The sequence below is a fragment of the Micromesistius poutassou genome, assembly GCF_964030765.1.
Source record: "Micromesistius poutassou genome assembly, chromosome: 1".
NCBI lineage: Eukaryota > Metazoa > Chordata > Actinopteri > Gadiformes > Gadidae > Micromesistius > Micromesistius poutassou.
Window position 1 is genome coordinate 1,123,057 of NC_140271.1, and position 17,801 is coordinate 1,140,857.

Consider the following 17,801-nt stretch of genomic DNA (forward strand, 5'->3'; position numbering starts at 1 on the left):
CTAGCACATGAAACACATTTTACCAGAAATATTTATTATTCACTTCCCCAATACAAAACCATTATTCAAGTAAAATACAGTGCATTTTATATAAACACAAAAAGTAGCAACGGGTGTGCATTCACCAGCCGAAACGATCCACCAGGTTACCCTGGTCATCTAGATCCTTCTGCACCTTCTTCCTCATGTAGAAGATGGGACAGTCTCGGCTGGGGAGCAGGCAACGGGAAAACATTAGTTGCAAACTTAATGATTTGCTGCCACTACACTGATCATGCACCTACATATATGAAATGTATTGGCCAATTCCGATGCTGCTGTAGAATGATATTATTCATCATTGCATCAACAGCGGTCTATCTTTGTATGCAAGCATAGCTTCATACGTTAGATACAAAAGACAGGTCAAATATGGAGATTGTTGACTACTAATACACATTTTGGCCGACACCGGAAGATGTACTTCAGTGGACATTACTAGTGCCCCTCCACTCTTATTTATTTCAGACCTTTGGGGCAGGTATAGTGTTAGTAAGGCTGCTAGTGAGCCAGGTCTCGCAGCCAAAGTTACCGGGTTTGATCCCCAAATATCTGTAGCCTGACCTGTAAGCATCGTTGAGCGAGACGCCCTAAAACCCTATCTGTTCCCTTAGGAGACTGAATCACTGCAAGTCGTTTTGGATTGAACTATGAGTAACTATGTAGACAAAATGCCTTCAAGTCACCTAGGTCAGGGGTGCTATATTCCAACTGTTCTACAACCCACTGTCCTGTTTATCTCTTGTAGATATACCCATCATTTAATTAAATATAAAAGATATCTGCAAAATGAATAGTAGTACTAGTCTAGTATAGACCTATATACTCCAGTGTGTTACAGCACCTGGTACCGAATATATACTCCTGTCTTTGTGTGTTTTGAGGAGTACCTGGTACAAAGAACGTCCTCGTGGAGAGAACCCTGGCAACGCTGACACTGAGTCCAGAGACGAGAAAAACGCTCTTCCAACGTCCTCAGGTGGAAGATCTGCAGAACATGAGCTGCAGTGTTAGCTAGCAACAGGCTGAGCTAGTGACAGTATCACTAGCCAAATAAAACTAGGAACAAAAAGAGAAAAAAAAACATGCCAGTGTGCCATGTGATAATTGGGCCCTCACAACATCCTGTTTTGATTAGGAGCCAAAAGGAAATATTCTTATGCAAGGTGTTAGCCCCGTAACAAGCCATCCGATCTAAACAGCATTATAAAAACCAGAGGTTCTGACTAGATCGCGATTTCATCTAAAACTTACCTCCTTTTGGTAGAGTTCAGACTCTTTCTGCTTGCAGTAATCACATACAGCAGCTGCAGAGACAGTAACAGGTTGCTATGACAACAGCAGATTCACAGACAAACTCTAGCCAGTTAGCACAGAAGTGCATTAAATCCCAATTGATGCAAGCTGTGTATCACACTATATTAACCCCATCTTTACTGTAATACTCATTCGTAATTGCAGTTCATGCAAAGATATGGAGCTTTCCAAAAAATGTAAAGGGCAACAGTTGTCCGAGTGAACGGGTAACCAACCATCCGTCTTGAGAACAGCCTTGCAGCCGATACAGGTGCTTCTCTTCTGGGCGAACGCCATCAGACCACCCACCCTGGAGGTCAGCACGGTCTTACAGCGTGTGTGGTCCCCCTCTGGAATCAAACAAACTATGTTCAACGCACATTGAAATCTTCTTTTATTTTGCAACACTACAGGATGCTATTACTGTCCCGATTGAGGTTGTGTCATCGTGTTTTACAACCTGTGGTATGTACCACTGGTACATACCATGGTAGCTGGGATTCTATTCTTGAATGTGCAATAATCAAAAACATATAAGATAATTGAAAATGTATAGCTCATAAATATTGTTCAGTAAATATCGTTTTTTTCTGACTTGTAATTTTAAAAAATTGTGTCGCTTTGTGCATGCCATCATAACTTTGCGGAACATTAAGCAGCGTTGCTGACTTTGTATTTCCCGTTTCCCACTTGCCATGGTGTTCTTGCAGTAATACATGTGTATAAAGGGCACACTGGCACTCACTGCTCAGCCACGGCTTGTGGTCTAATGTCAGTGTTTGGGAACCACTGTTATATATTTGTCTTTTTTTTTGTTGTACTTTTGCATTAATAGATTATTGAAAATATCTGTGTGTGCCCACTCACTGAGAAGGATGCTCTCTGCCTTGCTCTCTCCCAGAATGGGCTCAAATATCCTGAGCAGGGGCTTGGACAGCTGCTGCTCCAGGTAATACTGGGTGTCGATGGGAATGTTGTTCTCCAGCACGTAGATGGGGTCCTGCGCATGGTGATGGAAGAGTTACCCAGTGTCGGGGGCCACAAGGTCATAGAAACAGGCAACACAACAGGGTCCGTAGCTATGGGGACGATACAGCTCTCTGAAAGACCGGACATATTAACATGTTGAAAACCATTGTTAAAAAGGATTGGAGCAAACCTATTGAATGTGACTTTTGGTTAGTTAGAAGAGAATTGGAGATCAACCCAGCATTTTTTTCTCTCTTCATTTGGTCAATTTGGTCTAAGGAGAACATTTTGTCCAAAAGGGATGGAAACAGGCACCGGGTTTAACAATACACATACTGTGTGTTACAGTATATATGTTCATTACAATCTATACCTCTGACTTCATGTATGCTGCTACGCCCTTCGCCGCTTTAATGATGACGTATGGAACTCTGTCTCCCAGGTTGGGAGCACTTCCTGCGTCTCTCTTCTTCATCCTGTAATAATTAAACGCAAAAATAATTGACATATGTAGCATTGGCAACTGGGGACATTTGATCCATGGCACGCTGCTGCAGTTTTAAAACTACAACGCAAGGACCTTACTGTCTCAGTTCAATATAAAACTACACCAGGACCTTTGTCTCACTTCAATATAAAACTACACCAGGACCTTTGTCTCAGTTCAATATAAAACTACAACATGAGGAGCTTTCTGTCTCAGTTCAATATAAAGCTACACCAGGAGCTTTCTGTCTCACTTCAATATAAAACTACATCAGGACCTTTCTCTCACTTCAATATAAAACTACACCAGGACCTTTGTCTCACTTCAATATAAAACTACAACATGAGGACCTTTGTCTCACTTCAATATAAAACTACAACATGAGGACCTTTGTCTCACTTCAATATAAAACTACAACATGAGGACCTTTGTCTCACTTCAATATAAAACTACAACATGAGGACCTTTGTCTCATTTCAATATAAAACTACAACATGAGGACCTTTGTCTCACTTCAATATAAAACTACAACATGAGGAGCTTTCTGTCTCAGTTCAATATAAAACTACACCAGGAGCTTTCTGTCTCAGTTCAATATAAAACTACACCAGGACCTTTGTCTCACTTCAATATAAAACTACAACATGAGGACCTTTGTCTCACTTCAATATAAAACTACAACATGAGGACCTTTGTCTCATTTCAATATAAAACTACAACATGAGGACCTTACTGTCTCAGTTCAATATAAAACTACAACAGGACCTTTGTCTCACTTCAATATAAAACTACAACATGAGGAGCTTTCTGTCTCACTTCAATATAAAACTACAACATGAGGACCTTTGTCTCACTTCAATATAAAACTACAACATGAGGACCTTTGTCTCACTTCAATATAAAACTACAACATGAGGACCTTTGTCTCATTTCAATATAAAACGACAACATGAGGACCTTTGTCTTATTTCAATATAAAACGACAACATGAGGACCTTTGTCTCACTTCAATATAAAACTACAACATGAGGACCTTTGTCTCATTTCAATATAAAACGACAACATGAGGACCTTTGTCTCACTTCAATATAAAACGACAACATGAGGACCTTTGTCTCAGTTCAATATAAAACTACAACATCAGGACCTTTGTCTCACTTCAATATAAAACTACAACATGAGGAGCTTTCTGTCTCGGTTCAATATAAAACTACACCAGGAGCTTTCTGTCTCATTTCAATATAAAACTACAACATGAGGACCTTTGTCTCACTTCAATATAAAACTACAACATGAGGACCTTTGTCTCATTTCAATATAAAACTACAACATGAGGACCTTTGTCTCATTTCAATATAAAACGACAACATGAGGACCTTTGTCTCACTTCAATATAAAACTACAACATGAGGACCTTTGTCTCACTTCAATATAAAACTACAACATGAGGACCTTTGTCTCACTTCAATATAAAACTACATCAGGACCTTTGTCTCACTTCAATATAAAACTACAACATGAGGACCTTTGTCTCATTTCAATATAAAACGACAACATGAGGACCTTTTCGGCTCATTTAAAGATAAGCCTTCCACGCGAGTACCGTTCTGCCAGCTCCACGTGGGCCTGCTTGCCGGCGTACTCCTGTGCCGTGCGGGTCAGCTCCTTGGTGATGACCAGCTGGCTGATGTCGATGCGGTTGCACAGCAGGTCTGAGATCACCTCCTTGGCGTGCGCTACCGCCCCCTGGGGGTCCCTGGAAGCAGCACACGGCACACACACACACACACCACATTGGCGTCCACACAACAATTTGTTTTCAGGACTTATTCTAACGACCCATAGGCAACGCTGGACTGAACTCAATGCTACCATACTACAACACAGTTCAGTCACATTTAAGTGTCAAACTTTTGATAATAGTGTTGCACAACTACTAACTACACGCAAACTATATTGCAGTGCATTTCACCACATGCTGAGTCAGTATGTATGTAAAGGAATAAAACCCCCCAAAAAGACCTCATAAACAAACTACGAATCACTTACTATATAGTACTGACTTCATAACATCACAGAATGAGGTAAAACACAGGGGTGTAAATTGGTATTATGTCCCTATTTGGGCTTACCGTTCAATGAGGATGTTCTGCAGGCATGTGTTTATCAGGTTGGCCACCAGGGGGCAGTTGTCTCTTCTGACGGTCTCGATGCCCTTGCAGTCCATCTTCTCGTGCGTGTGCGCGCTGGATGAGAAGTAGAGGCCGGCATAGCGCTTCTTGTTGATCAGCAGGTATGGATAGTACACCTGAGGGCCGACGGAGCAGACACAGAGCTCGTACAGGGGCGTATGCGGTTCAGGTTTAATCTGAGGTTCAATAATATATCTCGTTTGTGGTACCTTCTCAAACTCCAGCCGAATGGGGGGTGTGAAGTGTGAGGACACCCACTCGGCGGCTTCCCTGCCCAACTCCATGGCCTGGTCCACCCGCTCTACGCCCAGCTTCACCATCACCGAGTCCGTGTCCCCATAAATCACCTAAACTCACGCGCAACATTCGAAACACAAATCTCATTGACGAAAAAATATGTATTTTTTTGTATAATTCATTATCATCATCATCATCATTATGTATACACAATACAATAAAATAAATTGTGGTCTAAGTCGGAATCTTTCCGTTTATTAATGCCGTCACATTAGTGTCTTCTAGTACATTCTAGTATATACTTCCTATGTTGTGTATATTTTGTGTCTTTCATTGAATGTAGCACATAACACACACTTACGTACTACATTCAACGAAAGACACAAAATATACACAATACAGGAAGAGAAAACAGTACACAGACGTCCCCTAGATGGACCAGGCTGAATTCTGGGTTATTCTGAATCATCGTAGGCTTAACATAGTCGGCGATCCCTCCTCCAGCCTACCTTAGCATCTGCTGTGTAGCCGTTGGCGACCGTGTACTTGGACTCCACCAGCTGCTTGGTCTTTTCAATCATCTGTCTTCCGAAGCCGGTGACGCTCTGGACACCACAGAGATGGTTGATCAGAGGTTCATGAGGGTTCATTAGGCAGTGAAACTACGTCAAGTTATAAATACTTTTTTTTTTTTCTATTCTTAGTGTGTATTATAGTGTATTACTATTCAATAATTCTGATTGTATAAAGTAATTATAAATCATATTTTGTAGAAAAAAATAAAACAATTAATGCCTCCAAACAAACAAGGCACACTACTTAAAATAAATAAAAATAACTACTTCTGAAACCACCGATACAAATGACTCTTTTAAAAGGTCATACCAAAAAAACGCCTGTCCGACACCAATCAAACATCAGCTGTTCTCTCCAACTGTGCCGTGATCCACCGACGAAATGAACTGAGCCGTCCCCAACGTTGCGACCTTTGACCTGAGCTCACCTGGGAGATCTCCAGACAGGGCAGCTTGCCGACCTGCGCGCCGGTGAACCCGTACACAGAGTTAGCGCTGATCTTCAGCGCCAGCTGCCGGCCATCCAGCACCTGCTTCTTGAAGGGGTCCGTCTCCTTCTTCAGTTCTGTCTTGGCCCTACACGCACACACACACATTTATAAATAGTTCATAAAAGTAGTAAACATTTATTTTACTATTCAAGAGCATTAGATACACAGTTGTTCTTGCACGCCCTTCACGCAAACCAAGCAAAAAAAAAATAACATACTCTAGTAACTTTTGATGGGAATTTTACATTCTATAGACTTAAATGATTAATCAATTTACAATGAAAACGGACATGATAGTGACGCTCAGTTGCAGCCATGTAGAGCTGATGGTTTTTACACACACACACACACACACACACACACACACACACACACACACACACACACACACACACACACACACACACACACACACACACACACACACACACACACACACACACACACACGGCGACCAAATGCGACGTCAAGCCAAATGGTTCTGGGTTCGACTCCGATGTCTGCAACCTAATCTGCAGGCTGGCCGTGCCAACGTCCTACGACCTGCTCCTGAGTAATGATGGATCTGAAGTTACACGGAGGCAGATATCGGGGCTAGATCCCAGTACTCTTTTGGCAGGGTTTCCCTCTCGACGTACTTCTTCCTGGCAGACAGCAGGTTCTCTAGGATCTCGGGCAGAAGTCCTTTCCTCACAGAGCTCTTCACAAACTGGTCCCCTGTGGGAGTCTTGATGAAGTCCTCTGGAGCCAGGCTGAGGACACACACACACACGAGTAAACTAACTAACGCCTTTGAACAAACAAAAGAGTTGACAGCTCAACGAAACAACAGCCACTGCAAACTGCTCAACACAACAACACAGTTGGACTACCAAAAACAAACAACTTAATACTGCATATTAAAAGGAGATGCTACAATTGAACACATGGATATATGTAATGTTAAATTAAATACATGAAACCTCTGACGGTCAAATACTGAATACAAATTCTAAATCTATTTTTTTTTGATACTTGTAAATAACTTATATTTGTACTATTGATATAGCGGGGGCACTTGTATTTTGATATTACGCTTCCCTCTGTATCTGTAGATGAATAGTGAAGTTGCTTTTCTGTCTTTTTCAGTTGAGGCTAACAATTCCATTCAAGTTATAAACTAATAAAGCGAGTTGTTAAGAAATGAGTTGTTACAGAGTTAAAAACAAGGAAATGTGAAGTGACTGAGAATGTTCCTTCAATTATTTTGAGGCAAAGGAAGGCAGGGCAGGTTGGACTTCTATAGCAGCCTTCAAAACAAGAAGACCACAGTATAGAGGTAGGAAGGGCTGCTTACCCTAGCTTCTCCGCAGTGCCCCTCTGGAGCAGTGTGGTGTAGCAGAGGTTGTGAGCCATCATAATGGACGGATACAGAGAGGAGAAATCCAGAGTGGCGATGGGAACACTGTAGTACCTACAACAGTCCAGATGGGGGCGTTATGAATTAGAAACTTATGTGAAAGGGCATTCAAAGCAATGCACTCCATCCATAGCATTCAGAATGGGCCAGCTTTCTTGTGTTTTTTTTGTAAACATTTCCATACCCTTTTTCTGGCTCAATGACAGTCGCTCCGGTGTAGTCTTCTCCACCTTGTGATTTCACGACAGGCATCACCAAGTCCTGCTTCATGGCCTAACACACATACACGATAGAACTTCAAATAATTAAGCAAAGGAACAAAAGTAAAACAAATAAACACCCAACACAAAGGAAGGGAAGATGATCCTGAACCAAATCCCCTACGCAAAGGTTTTTCCCCAATATCACTACGCCACAAGAGCTTTAAAATCGTAAGTTATTTAGATGACAGCCTTAATGAAATGTTGTTGGCTAATGAGCAAACCCTACTGCTAGAGCTCGGGTTCTTTATATTCCGACACACAATATTCAAACAGCCGTGGGGGCCCCTCACCTGTCGCAGCAGCTGGGAGACCACCTTGATCTGCTGGCCCCTGGAGAGCAGGTAGGTGAGGGGGACGCCCGTCACCCTGGCCATCTCCATGTAGTTGATGACGCACATGAGCTTCTGCAGCAGCCGCAGCGGCAGGTAGGCGTCCTTCAGACAGTAGACAGCCAAACGCCGCCGGGTCTGCTCGTTACCGTTCTGGGGGGGGGGGGGGGATTGAAACCAACAAAGAGTTTTGGTTTGCATTTATTTATTTATTTGTCACTATTAGAGTTTGTGTGTGTGGGGTTATGGCAGTGTTAGGGTGATGGTTGGGGAGGGGTTAGGGCAGGTCTAAGGTGAAGGTCAGGGCGGTTGTTAGAGGGGGGGTGGTTGGGTCGGGTTAAGGCAAGGTTAGTGTGAAGGTTGGTGGTGGTTGTAAGGCTGGGGGAGTGGCTAGGGTGGGGTTAGGGAGATGGTTGGGGTTGTTGTAGAGTGGGAGTGGTAGTACGGGTGGTAGTAAGGGTGGGATTAAGGCAGGGTTAGGGCGGTGGTTGTAAGGGAGGGGTTGGTCTTTAGGGTTGGGTTAAGGCAGGGTTAGGGCGGTGGTTGTTAGGGAGGGGGTGGATGTTAGGATGGGGTTAAGGCAGGGTTAGGGCGGTGGTTGTTAGGGAGGGGGTGGACGTTAGGATGGGGTTAAGGCAGGGTTAGGGCGGTGGTTGTTAGGGAGGGGGTGGACGTTAGGATGGGGTTAAGGCAGGGTTAGGGCGGTGGTTGTAAGGGTGGGGGTGGACGTTAGCGTGGGGTTTGGGGGGTGTCTGTGGGGTTTTTAAGGGTTAGGGTAGGGTGAGGACAGGGTGAGGCTGTCCTCTTACCTGCAGGTCAGTGATGATGGAGTGCTGCACGTCCTCCTTCTGCTCCTGCAAGAAGTGGTAGCTGACGGCGTTGAGCGTGTACGAGCGCAACTTGTAGTCCCTGAGGAGCACCTGGGAGGAGAAATGAGAACTAGAGCCGTAACTAACCAATCATTGTCAACTCACCTATTGATTATATTGTTCTAATAATTGATAGATGCAATTGTTTAGTCTATAAATAACTGTACATAACAATAAACCAATGCCAGAGCCCGACGTGCGCTTTGCGTGCTTTTGGGGCAACCAAGGAAAATGACTATTTAGTTTAGAATAATCTTAACATTTCCGAAGCGATGCTCAACAAATCAACCCATTGAGATTGGAAAGGTGTGCGTGCTGACCTGTAGCAGGTCGAACTGAACGCGGCCCTCCATGTTCATGACCTTGTTCTCCCGTCGGCCCATCTGCTTGCTCTGGAAGTTGGAGTCTCTCAGGACCGACTTGATGCCCTGCATCCTGCCCAGGTAGGGGAACAGGTTCACCTGCAGGGAGACGGGGGGTCGACGATGACGATGCATCAGGCAATAGGAGGTGTGAGGTTGACAGAGTTGGGAAAAGGTGTCTCCAAAAAAGACTGCGGGAAATGCTGTGGTTTGGCCAGTCTAGATTTACTCATGAAAATCTTTTGAATTGGAAAATAATCAGATAAAATTGATGTGTAGTTTACTGTGATGATTAGCTTCTGGGGCCGTATTCACAAAGAATCTTAGGGCTAAAAGTAGCTCATAAGTGGCGAATTTAGGAGAAACTCCTAAACATAATGGGAGCGTCAGTCTTAAATTTAAGACTCCTAATTTATATTAGTAAGAACAACTCTCAAAGTATTTTAGGCCTAAAAGTAGCACCTAAGTCTAAGAGAGCTTAAAAGTCTAAAAAGTCCTAACTCAGTAAGACCTATTCACAAAGAATCTGAAAATGGCTGCAGCGAGACGAAATGTTTTGGAGACAATGGAGGACTGGGAATTGATAAAGAGATATAGGCTAAATCGTGAGGGTATCAAACTTGGTTGAATTAGTGTGGGACGCAATAACGTCCCCAACAAACAGGAATAACCCGATCAGTCCGGAGGTAAAATGTTTGGCAACACTTCGATATTTAGCAACAGGGAAAATGCAACTTTGCATTGCCGACGATTTACGAATATCGCAACCATCAGTGATGGTTAAAACACAAAGGGGCAATGTTACAAATGTACCTTTAATCATCCTTAATTATTGAATATATAAATATAAATAAATCCCTTAAACTATCATTATTTGTCTCATATATTAATAGTAATACATAATTTTAATCATCATTATTTATTTAAAATAATAATAGTTTAAAGTCCTGTTGAGTCCTGCGCACTCAACAACCAATCACCGTACTGACCGCTTCTAAACTCGTGCACAAAAATTGACGTAAGGGCGCGTCACTCTTAGTGATTTATCCTTAGTATGAGTAGGTCTCAGCTGCTTTGTGAATTACTTTTAAGAAAAAACTCCTACGTAAAAACCTTTAGCGTGAGTTAGGAGCACTCCTAGCCAAGGTAAGATAAAAAGCTTTGTGAATACGGCCCCTGAACTAAAAAGATGATCAGCTTCTGAACTAAAACACCGTCTGATTGAACAGTTTGAACCGCAGTGAGAAGTTTAGCATACCAAAAATGAATCCAAAACATAATTGTAAATAAAAGTATTTCATCCATTTGATATTTTTGACCTAAACCTAGAAGTATGAGTGGCTTCCTCAGAGAATGTTTTACAAGTATATTATATTCACAGGCGGTATCCCAGTGGCCCATGGGTATCACCTTCAGGTTCGCTGCCCTGTTGAGCAGGTAGGGGAAGTCAAAGTTCTGGATGTTGTAGCCAGTGACGATGTCCGGGTCCGTGGTCCTTACAAACTCCGCCCAACTCTACGCACGCAGAAGAACCACAAAACCCAAAGTGAAAGTATTAAATGGATACGCAACACTCACAAGCCGAGGACTGCGTTATCTCACCTCTCGTTTCCTCTTTCTCAGTTAACTGACACATCTATGTGTTCATAGTGCTTACCTTATGACTCTGCTGACCTGCAAAGTCCTCAACCTTGGCGCACTTCAAGATAAGTCCAAATGTGAGTGTGTGTGTGCGTGTGCGGGCGCGTACCTGCAGCAGCTGTTTCTCCTGTGTGAAGCACAGGATCTGGGAGCCCACGATGCTGGCGCAGGACTGCAGGGTGAACACGGTGCGGATGAAGGGCTCCGTCTCGCCCTGCCGCTGCACCATGGAGGCGATCTGGATCACCGGGTCCTTGTCCGCCTCCGGGAAGATGCCTGCGGGGGAAGGGAAAGACAGGCCTCAGTCACTTACTGCTCACTGTCCACACGTTGGTTCCGGCAGGTCTACGTTTACGTTTTCATTCAGGGCATTTAGCGTACGCTTTTTATCCAAAAGCGACTTACACCGGTTCATGCACACATTCACACACCGACGGCGGAGTCAACCATGCAAGGTCGACAGCCATCTCGTCACCGCTTGACACTCGGCTAGGAGGAGCCGGGGATCAAACTAGCAACCTTCTGGGTTACCAGCTAACCCGCTCTTCCACCTCCTGAGCTAAGCCGACCCCAGAGATCTACAGTATGTCAACATTGAAGAAAAAAATGTAATCGTCCTAAATAATTGTAATCATAACAGCCAAAGTCACAAGACGGGTTGAGTCAAATAAATAACACACACACCCTTTCTTCCTGCGCACTCAATGTCAAAGCTGAGGACCCTGAGGGGCACTATGCGCTGCCACTCCCCCTCCGCTGGGTGGCTGACCAGATCTGTCCAGCCCACATCCACCTCGTACTGACACAAGGAGACCTGGGGAGGGAGGGAGGGAGGGAGGGAGGGAAGGAAGGAAGGAAGGAAGGAAGGAAGGAAGGAAGGAAGGAAGGAAGGAAGGAAGGAAGGAAAGAAAGAAAGAAAGAAAGAAAGAAAGAAAGAAAGAAAAGAGATGCAGAAAGAGAGACACAGAGACTCAGGACTCAAGGAAGGAAGGAAGGAAGGAAGGAAGGAAGGAAGGAAGGAAGGAAGGAAGGAAGGAAGGAAGGAAGGAAGGAAGGAAGGAAGGAAGGAAGGAAGGAAAGAAAGAAAGAAAGAAAGAAAGAAAGAAAGAAAGAAAGAAAGAAAGAAAGAAAGAAAAGAGAGAGAGATGCAGAAAGAGAGACACAGAGAGACTCAGGTGTTCACTTAGGTGGTCATAAATCATCACAAAGGGTCCAAAAGTATATCCAATGCATATTTTTGTATTTATTAAGGACGATTATTTGATTTAATTAAGGAGCTGCTAATGAGTAAAGCATCCTGCTCAGGTAGGCATTACGGGGACATTGGGAGTCTAGGAGTTCATAAGTGAAGTGGTGTGGACTGGATGATTTCGATTAAATGTGTGATGTGTTAAAAGGCGCTACGGGCTGTGACGGGAGGAGGAGCGTGATGAACTGACCATGCTGGGGTCTCCTGAGTTCATGTCCCCGGGAGCCTTTGCTTGACGGACTCTGTATTTGCCCTTGGGGAGCTCGATCCAGCAGCAGCCCACCACGTCGCAGTCCACCATGAACCTGCCCACACACAGCAGCACGAGAGGTTAGCACGGGAAAAAGTAGCAGGGAGGAAAGGCTAAGCAGCTAGGAGAGGCTGAAGTGGCTTTGGGAATGACTGGCATTCATCTGTGTATCCTACACAGGGACCCCGCCTTGGATATTCGTCACGTCATGAGCATGAAAGTCATGAAATATATGAACGTGCCCTCGAAGCGTGTTTGAAGGTCACCAGCTGTCTCATTTTCTCCTCCTCGACCACTTACTGCTGCTGCTGCTCGTCTCTGCCGCTCGAGGTAGAGAACACAAGCAATAGCAATGTCAGGGTTTCCACACGAAAAATATAGCGGAGGCAATGCACTTTGTTTATAGACACCTGTGGGAAACCCTGGAAGATGGAGGGAGGACAACGTTTTGAAACGCACCCTTAGGGTTGGCCTCTAAAAGGCAATGCACGATGGGACAGACCACTTGCATGTAAAACTCACCTGATTTCAAAGTCAATGTTAGCCTCATAGGATTGATAGTTCTGCGGGCCGAAAGGTCCAAACTTGATGCCCTGCTCCAGGAGCCTCTTGGCTGGCGCTATGAGGCGTGGCAACGCCATGGTGATCCGGAGGAAATCCTGGATGTGCCTCCCATGGTAACCGTACATGCCTGTGGAAACAAAGACCCATTTCTTCAAATTTTCTAAAGCTTAGCCAGTCTATGAGATATTAGGGGAATACTGTGACTGGCTCACAACAGATAGTGGGACGGGGGGGGGGGGGGATCGAGGTGGTACTCACTCTCTTTGCGTGTGATGTCTACAGCGAGAACAGTAACAGAGATGTTGTCCTTATTGGAGCGCAGATCCTTCAGCACGGCAGAGTTCAACTCTCGCTTGAAATCCCCCAAGTGGGCAGAGGTGAAGCCTTTTCAACCAGAGAAGGAAAGATAGACACATAGAGCAAAGAAAGACTCTGGGTAAGATGTGTTGAGGAAGAAATGTAGAGAACCAAATACAAAGGGACGTACGCTTAGATGGTTCGTCAAGCTGATTTATAGGGATTAAGATGACTAAGCGTAACTAGAAAGGGATAAAAACTGCAAATATTGTTATTCAGGTACTATACTACTATAGGACAATAATGTAATAGAAAAAAACACTTTATATACACTCTTGCTTCTTTGGTAGTGCTGGTCTTGTTGCTACGGTGATTGAAAAGGTATTGTTGCTATGGTGGTTGGTGTTTGGGTTTGGTAGTGCTACTGTTGCCAGGGTGAAGCGTTCACCACAGAAGAAGCCCACTGCGTGTTGAGCACCCCGCCCCGGTGTGAGTGCTCACCGGTGGGCGCGGGCGTGTAGAAGTAGGGCGCGAAGCCGTGCACGTGGCAGCACACACTGTTCCCGTCGTCGGTCACACCAAACATGCGGATAATGGGCACGGTGCCGTGTGATTGGCCGGGCATTCCCGCCACCGCACCTCCTAGACAACACAAACAACAAGCAATAGATTATATTCTAATTTATACAAAAAAAAAAAAAAAAAACCCAGACAAAGTTCACAGACAAGAATTTTTGGTCCAACCTCCCAGTAGTTGGAGCCTGAAGACAGTAGTCTAGCACAGAAAACAAAACCATAGCCACTGGGGTTTTCTATCGTGTCCTGTCCTCAAATGAATGCAAAACAAAAACAAGGACTCGTTATGTCATGCACCGTTTCCCCTGTGTGGTTGGCTGTGTCTGTCGTGATCTCACCCAAGTAGTAGTCGAGGTCAATCTGTTGGAAGACCAGCCTGTCTGAGCTGGGGTCGAGGGGCGGGGCCGGGGGGCGTCGCCACTTCGGGTTGATGTCTGCCGAGAACAGCTCGCCTTACAGGACAGAACAGAACATAACGATTGAAACGGAATCAGGGAATTACCTCCTCAGACATACTTTGATCACCTCTTAAGTTATGATTGATAAAAGGGCAGTTGGAACCGCAACTTCAACTATGGTGATGGGGCTCACTGGTCACCATAGACATTACCTTTTCTTAAATAATTTTTTTAAATGTTTGCTTTTATAACTACTATGTGTGTCAACCATTGAACTCCATACCATCCCTGGAAGGAGGCATATTCCCTTGTTAATCAAGTTTAGTTTTTTTTTTTGTCCTTTTTGGGTTAGGGGGGGGTTGTCATAAATATGTGACCTGTGAAGCCCTTTGAGATTATAACTGTGATAAAGGGCTATACGCATACAATGCCTTGACTCAAACTGCCTCAACTGGATTAGCATCATCATTAAAAGTTGTGAAAACGGTAATACATTTATTGTGAGCGCTCTGAAACGGACGACGATACTGCATCCCCCAGCAGACCCCGATCACTCACCGACAGGTATGACACCATGGCCCGCCTGCCCCTCCCGCTCTTCCCCGTCCATCTCGGCCTCGTCCATCATGGCTGACAGCTCTTCCTCAAACCCGGACGGGCTGTCCTCCCACTCGCTGCCTGGCTTGCCGCGCTTGGCGAGCGACGCCCCACCCACCGGCGGCCCAGCGTTTCGTTTCTTTCCGTCCATGTCTACAAGGAGGAAGAGGAGGAGGAGGAGGAGAAGTCATGATGGAGGCAGGAGATATAGTGCTAGAGGGTTTTTAGAGGCTTTGACTACTGGTTTGGGTGTATGACTCCGAGCCAGAAAGTTATCGGGGCGAACCATCCATATGAAAAATCAGACCATACCGGTCTAGAATCTAGCACTTCTAGAGCTAAAGGCTTAACCCCCTACCTGCTCATTAATGACCTGTATCAAAAACTCTGTATCGGAATTCACTGGAAGTTGCTTGGGAAAAAGCTGATGCAAAAATCACAATCACTGCAGTAAATTCAGATACATTCACTAACCATCTCACCCAATAATGTCAATTGGTAGAATGCTGCGTGACCTTCCACCTGGGAGGCGACCGCCCTAGCCACTGTGGTGTAATCTAATAGGAATCATGGCATGCAGAACATGATAATTAGACAGCCAGCACTCCATCTCCCCTCTTTCTCGAGGATACAATGATCAGCGACATGGTACGCAGCATCACAGGCTAGTGTAGGATGAAAGGTTCAACACTCTCCACATGAACGCTGACCAACTGACATGTGCAGTTGTTGCACATGTCACATAAGTGCATAAGTGTGCAACACGTGATGCACACTTATGCAGTGGACGATCCCTATAGTTACTCTGCACTGTGTGTATTTTCTGTATTGCACGATTTGATTGTTCTCGGATAACATTCTTCGATTTTAGAACCTGAATATCAACTGAAAAAAGTGACATTAAAAGGTGCATATTTCGAAGTAATTATGAGTACATTAGTATGATCTGATGAAACATATGAAATCCCCTTCTACAAGTATCCACATTTGTGAACTTCATTGTTATAGCGCTTCAGTGACGCAGTCACATTTTCAAAATCATAAACAAGTATTAAATTGATTGTACACAGTAGTTTTCACAGTATTATAATCAAAACAGTCAGTTTTATATATTAAATTCCAACAATAGTACGATGCAAGGTTTTATGTTTTTTTTAAGTATTCAAGTGTGAGGTAGAACAATTTTAAGTACCGCTTCCAAGAACCGCATGGTATGATGAAGAATATTTTACACCCTAACGTTATGTGCAGAATACATTTATTTGGGTCGAATAAGATCGATCCAAATGATGAACTGTTGTGTTATTAGCAGTGCAATTTAGGACAGGAGGTTTAACGCTTGGAACTTTACGGTCAATGATCTTTACATTAAAAAAACATCATGCAATATTTTTACCACCCAGCTAAAAGTCGAGATCAACCACCACAACAAACACAACTGGCTCATTGGTTTAAAGCCCGAGAGAAATCAGCATTTCTATTATTCCGCAACAACATGATGTTGAGTTTCTTCAGAATACATCAGCTAGCCAGTGAACGTAAACAGAAAACGAACGTGCTATTACAACTGATGTCACGAAACGTCATGATTACTTTCACGCTTACGTGTGCATAGCAAGCTCTGTATTCATAAATCGTAATTAGCACTGCAAACCATGCATAGCTACCTGTAATGGTAACTTCGTGTCAGCAACCAAAAGTTGACATCAACTCCCGCCAGTACGATTCTAATTCCCACTTCTAGATGGCGCGGAAAAATACCAACCTCCGGTGAGGGTCTTTCTCACTTCCGGTGAAAGGCGGGGGGAGGCCCAGAGCATGACGTCACCGACTACAATAACGTGAATCGATAAAGTGAATCGATAAAGTCGAATGCACAATTTATATTGTACGATTTACATACATACACGATAAACAACTAATCTCGTGCCATGATTGTATTTTAAAATGTAAAGAATACGAATAGTCTCATATAATCAACTATAATAACGCAATCCTTAAATCCAAACAGTCAAATGTTGCAAATGTTACTGAATTATTATCGGAAGAATTATTGTTTAATATTTATTTACGGTCCCCCCTGTTGTATTTTTATGCTACTGCGAAATATTTGATGTAGTGCTTGCATATGTATTTGTATGCATATGTATTTGTATATTTGTTAATTTGTAATAAAATACATTTTGCTCAAACGACAGTGGATAGTTTTAAAAGGCATCTTCCTGAAAAACTGTAGGCCTAGGCTACTCCAGTAACGAGGTTGGCCGTAAAATAATGTCATAGGAGGTGCGGTGGGAACCGGAGCTTATTTTTTTATTTTAACTCAGTGACATTTGAGCTATATGAAGCGGATCTCTTTCCCAGTGTCTGTATTATTAGCTGACTAATAAATGCGTTTTTCGTGTTGCAAACATCTCCAAATACAATCAGCCATGTCGCTTATCAAACGACAATCAAATTAATTTACCAATCGGAAAACTGTTAATTTATAACGATTCAAAAGGTTTCATAAGGTTCTTGTTTGTATTATTGACTGATGTCACCACAACTATAATATACGGGGTAGTGCTTCCTATTGTAGAGCATTTTAAGAAAGTAGATATAAAGCGATGGCATGTGTTCAACGGTTGGAAATAAATATGTGAAGGGAGGGTTTAATGTCAACAGTCACGATGCGGTATGATCCCATGTGACCTTAACAGACATTATAAATAACTCTCT

General features: G+C 43.7%; 1 protein-coding gene across 1 annotated transcript; it reads right to left on the reverse strand.

Moving 5' to 3' along the window:
* Positions 1 to 29: 29 nt before the first annotated feature.
* On the reverse strand, positions 30 to 16,824 carry pold1 (polymerase (DNA directed), delta 1, catalytic subunit). The gene is made up of 27 exons (XM_084488587.1): positions 16,748 to 16,824; positions 15,042 to 15,233; positions 14,424 to 14,537; positions 14,011 to 14,151; positions 13,471 to 13,596; positions 13,171 to 13,339; positions 12,589 to 12,703; positions 11,834 to 11,963; positions 11,259 to 11,425; positions 10,919 to 11,023; positions 9,467 to 9,607; positions 9,087 to 9,197; positions 8,239 to 8,430; positions 7,870 to 7,958; positions 7,623 to 7,739; positions 6,925 to 7,038; positions 6,224 to 6,371; positions 5,730 to 5,825; positions 5,193 to 5,330; positions 4,924 to 5,099; positions 4,395 to 4,547; positions 2,678 to 2,780; positions 2,203 to 2,335; positions 1,572 to 1,685; positions 1,294 to 1,346; positions 930 to 1,027; positions 30 to 209 (listed from the first exon to the last, which is right to left on the reverse strand). Exons 2-27 carry the CDS (start codon positions 15,229 to 15,231, stop codon positions 122 to 124), a joined length of 3,321 nt encoding a protein of 1,106 aa, XP_084344713.1. The 5' UTR covers positions 15,232 to 15,233; positions 16,748 to 16,824; the 3' UTR covers positions 30 to 121.
* Positions 16,825 to 17,801: the final 977 nt, after the last annotated feature.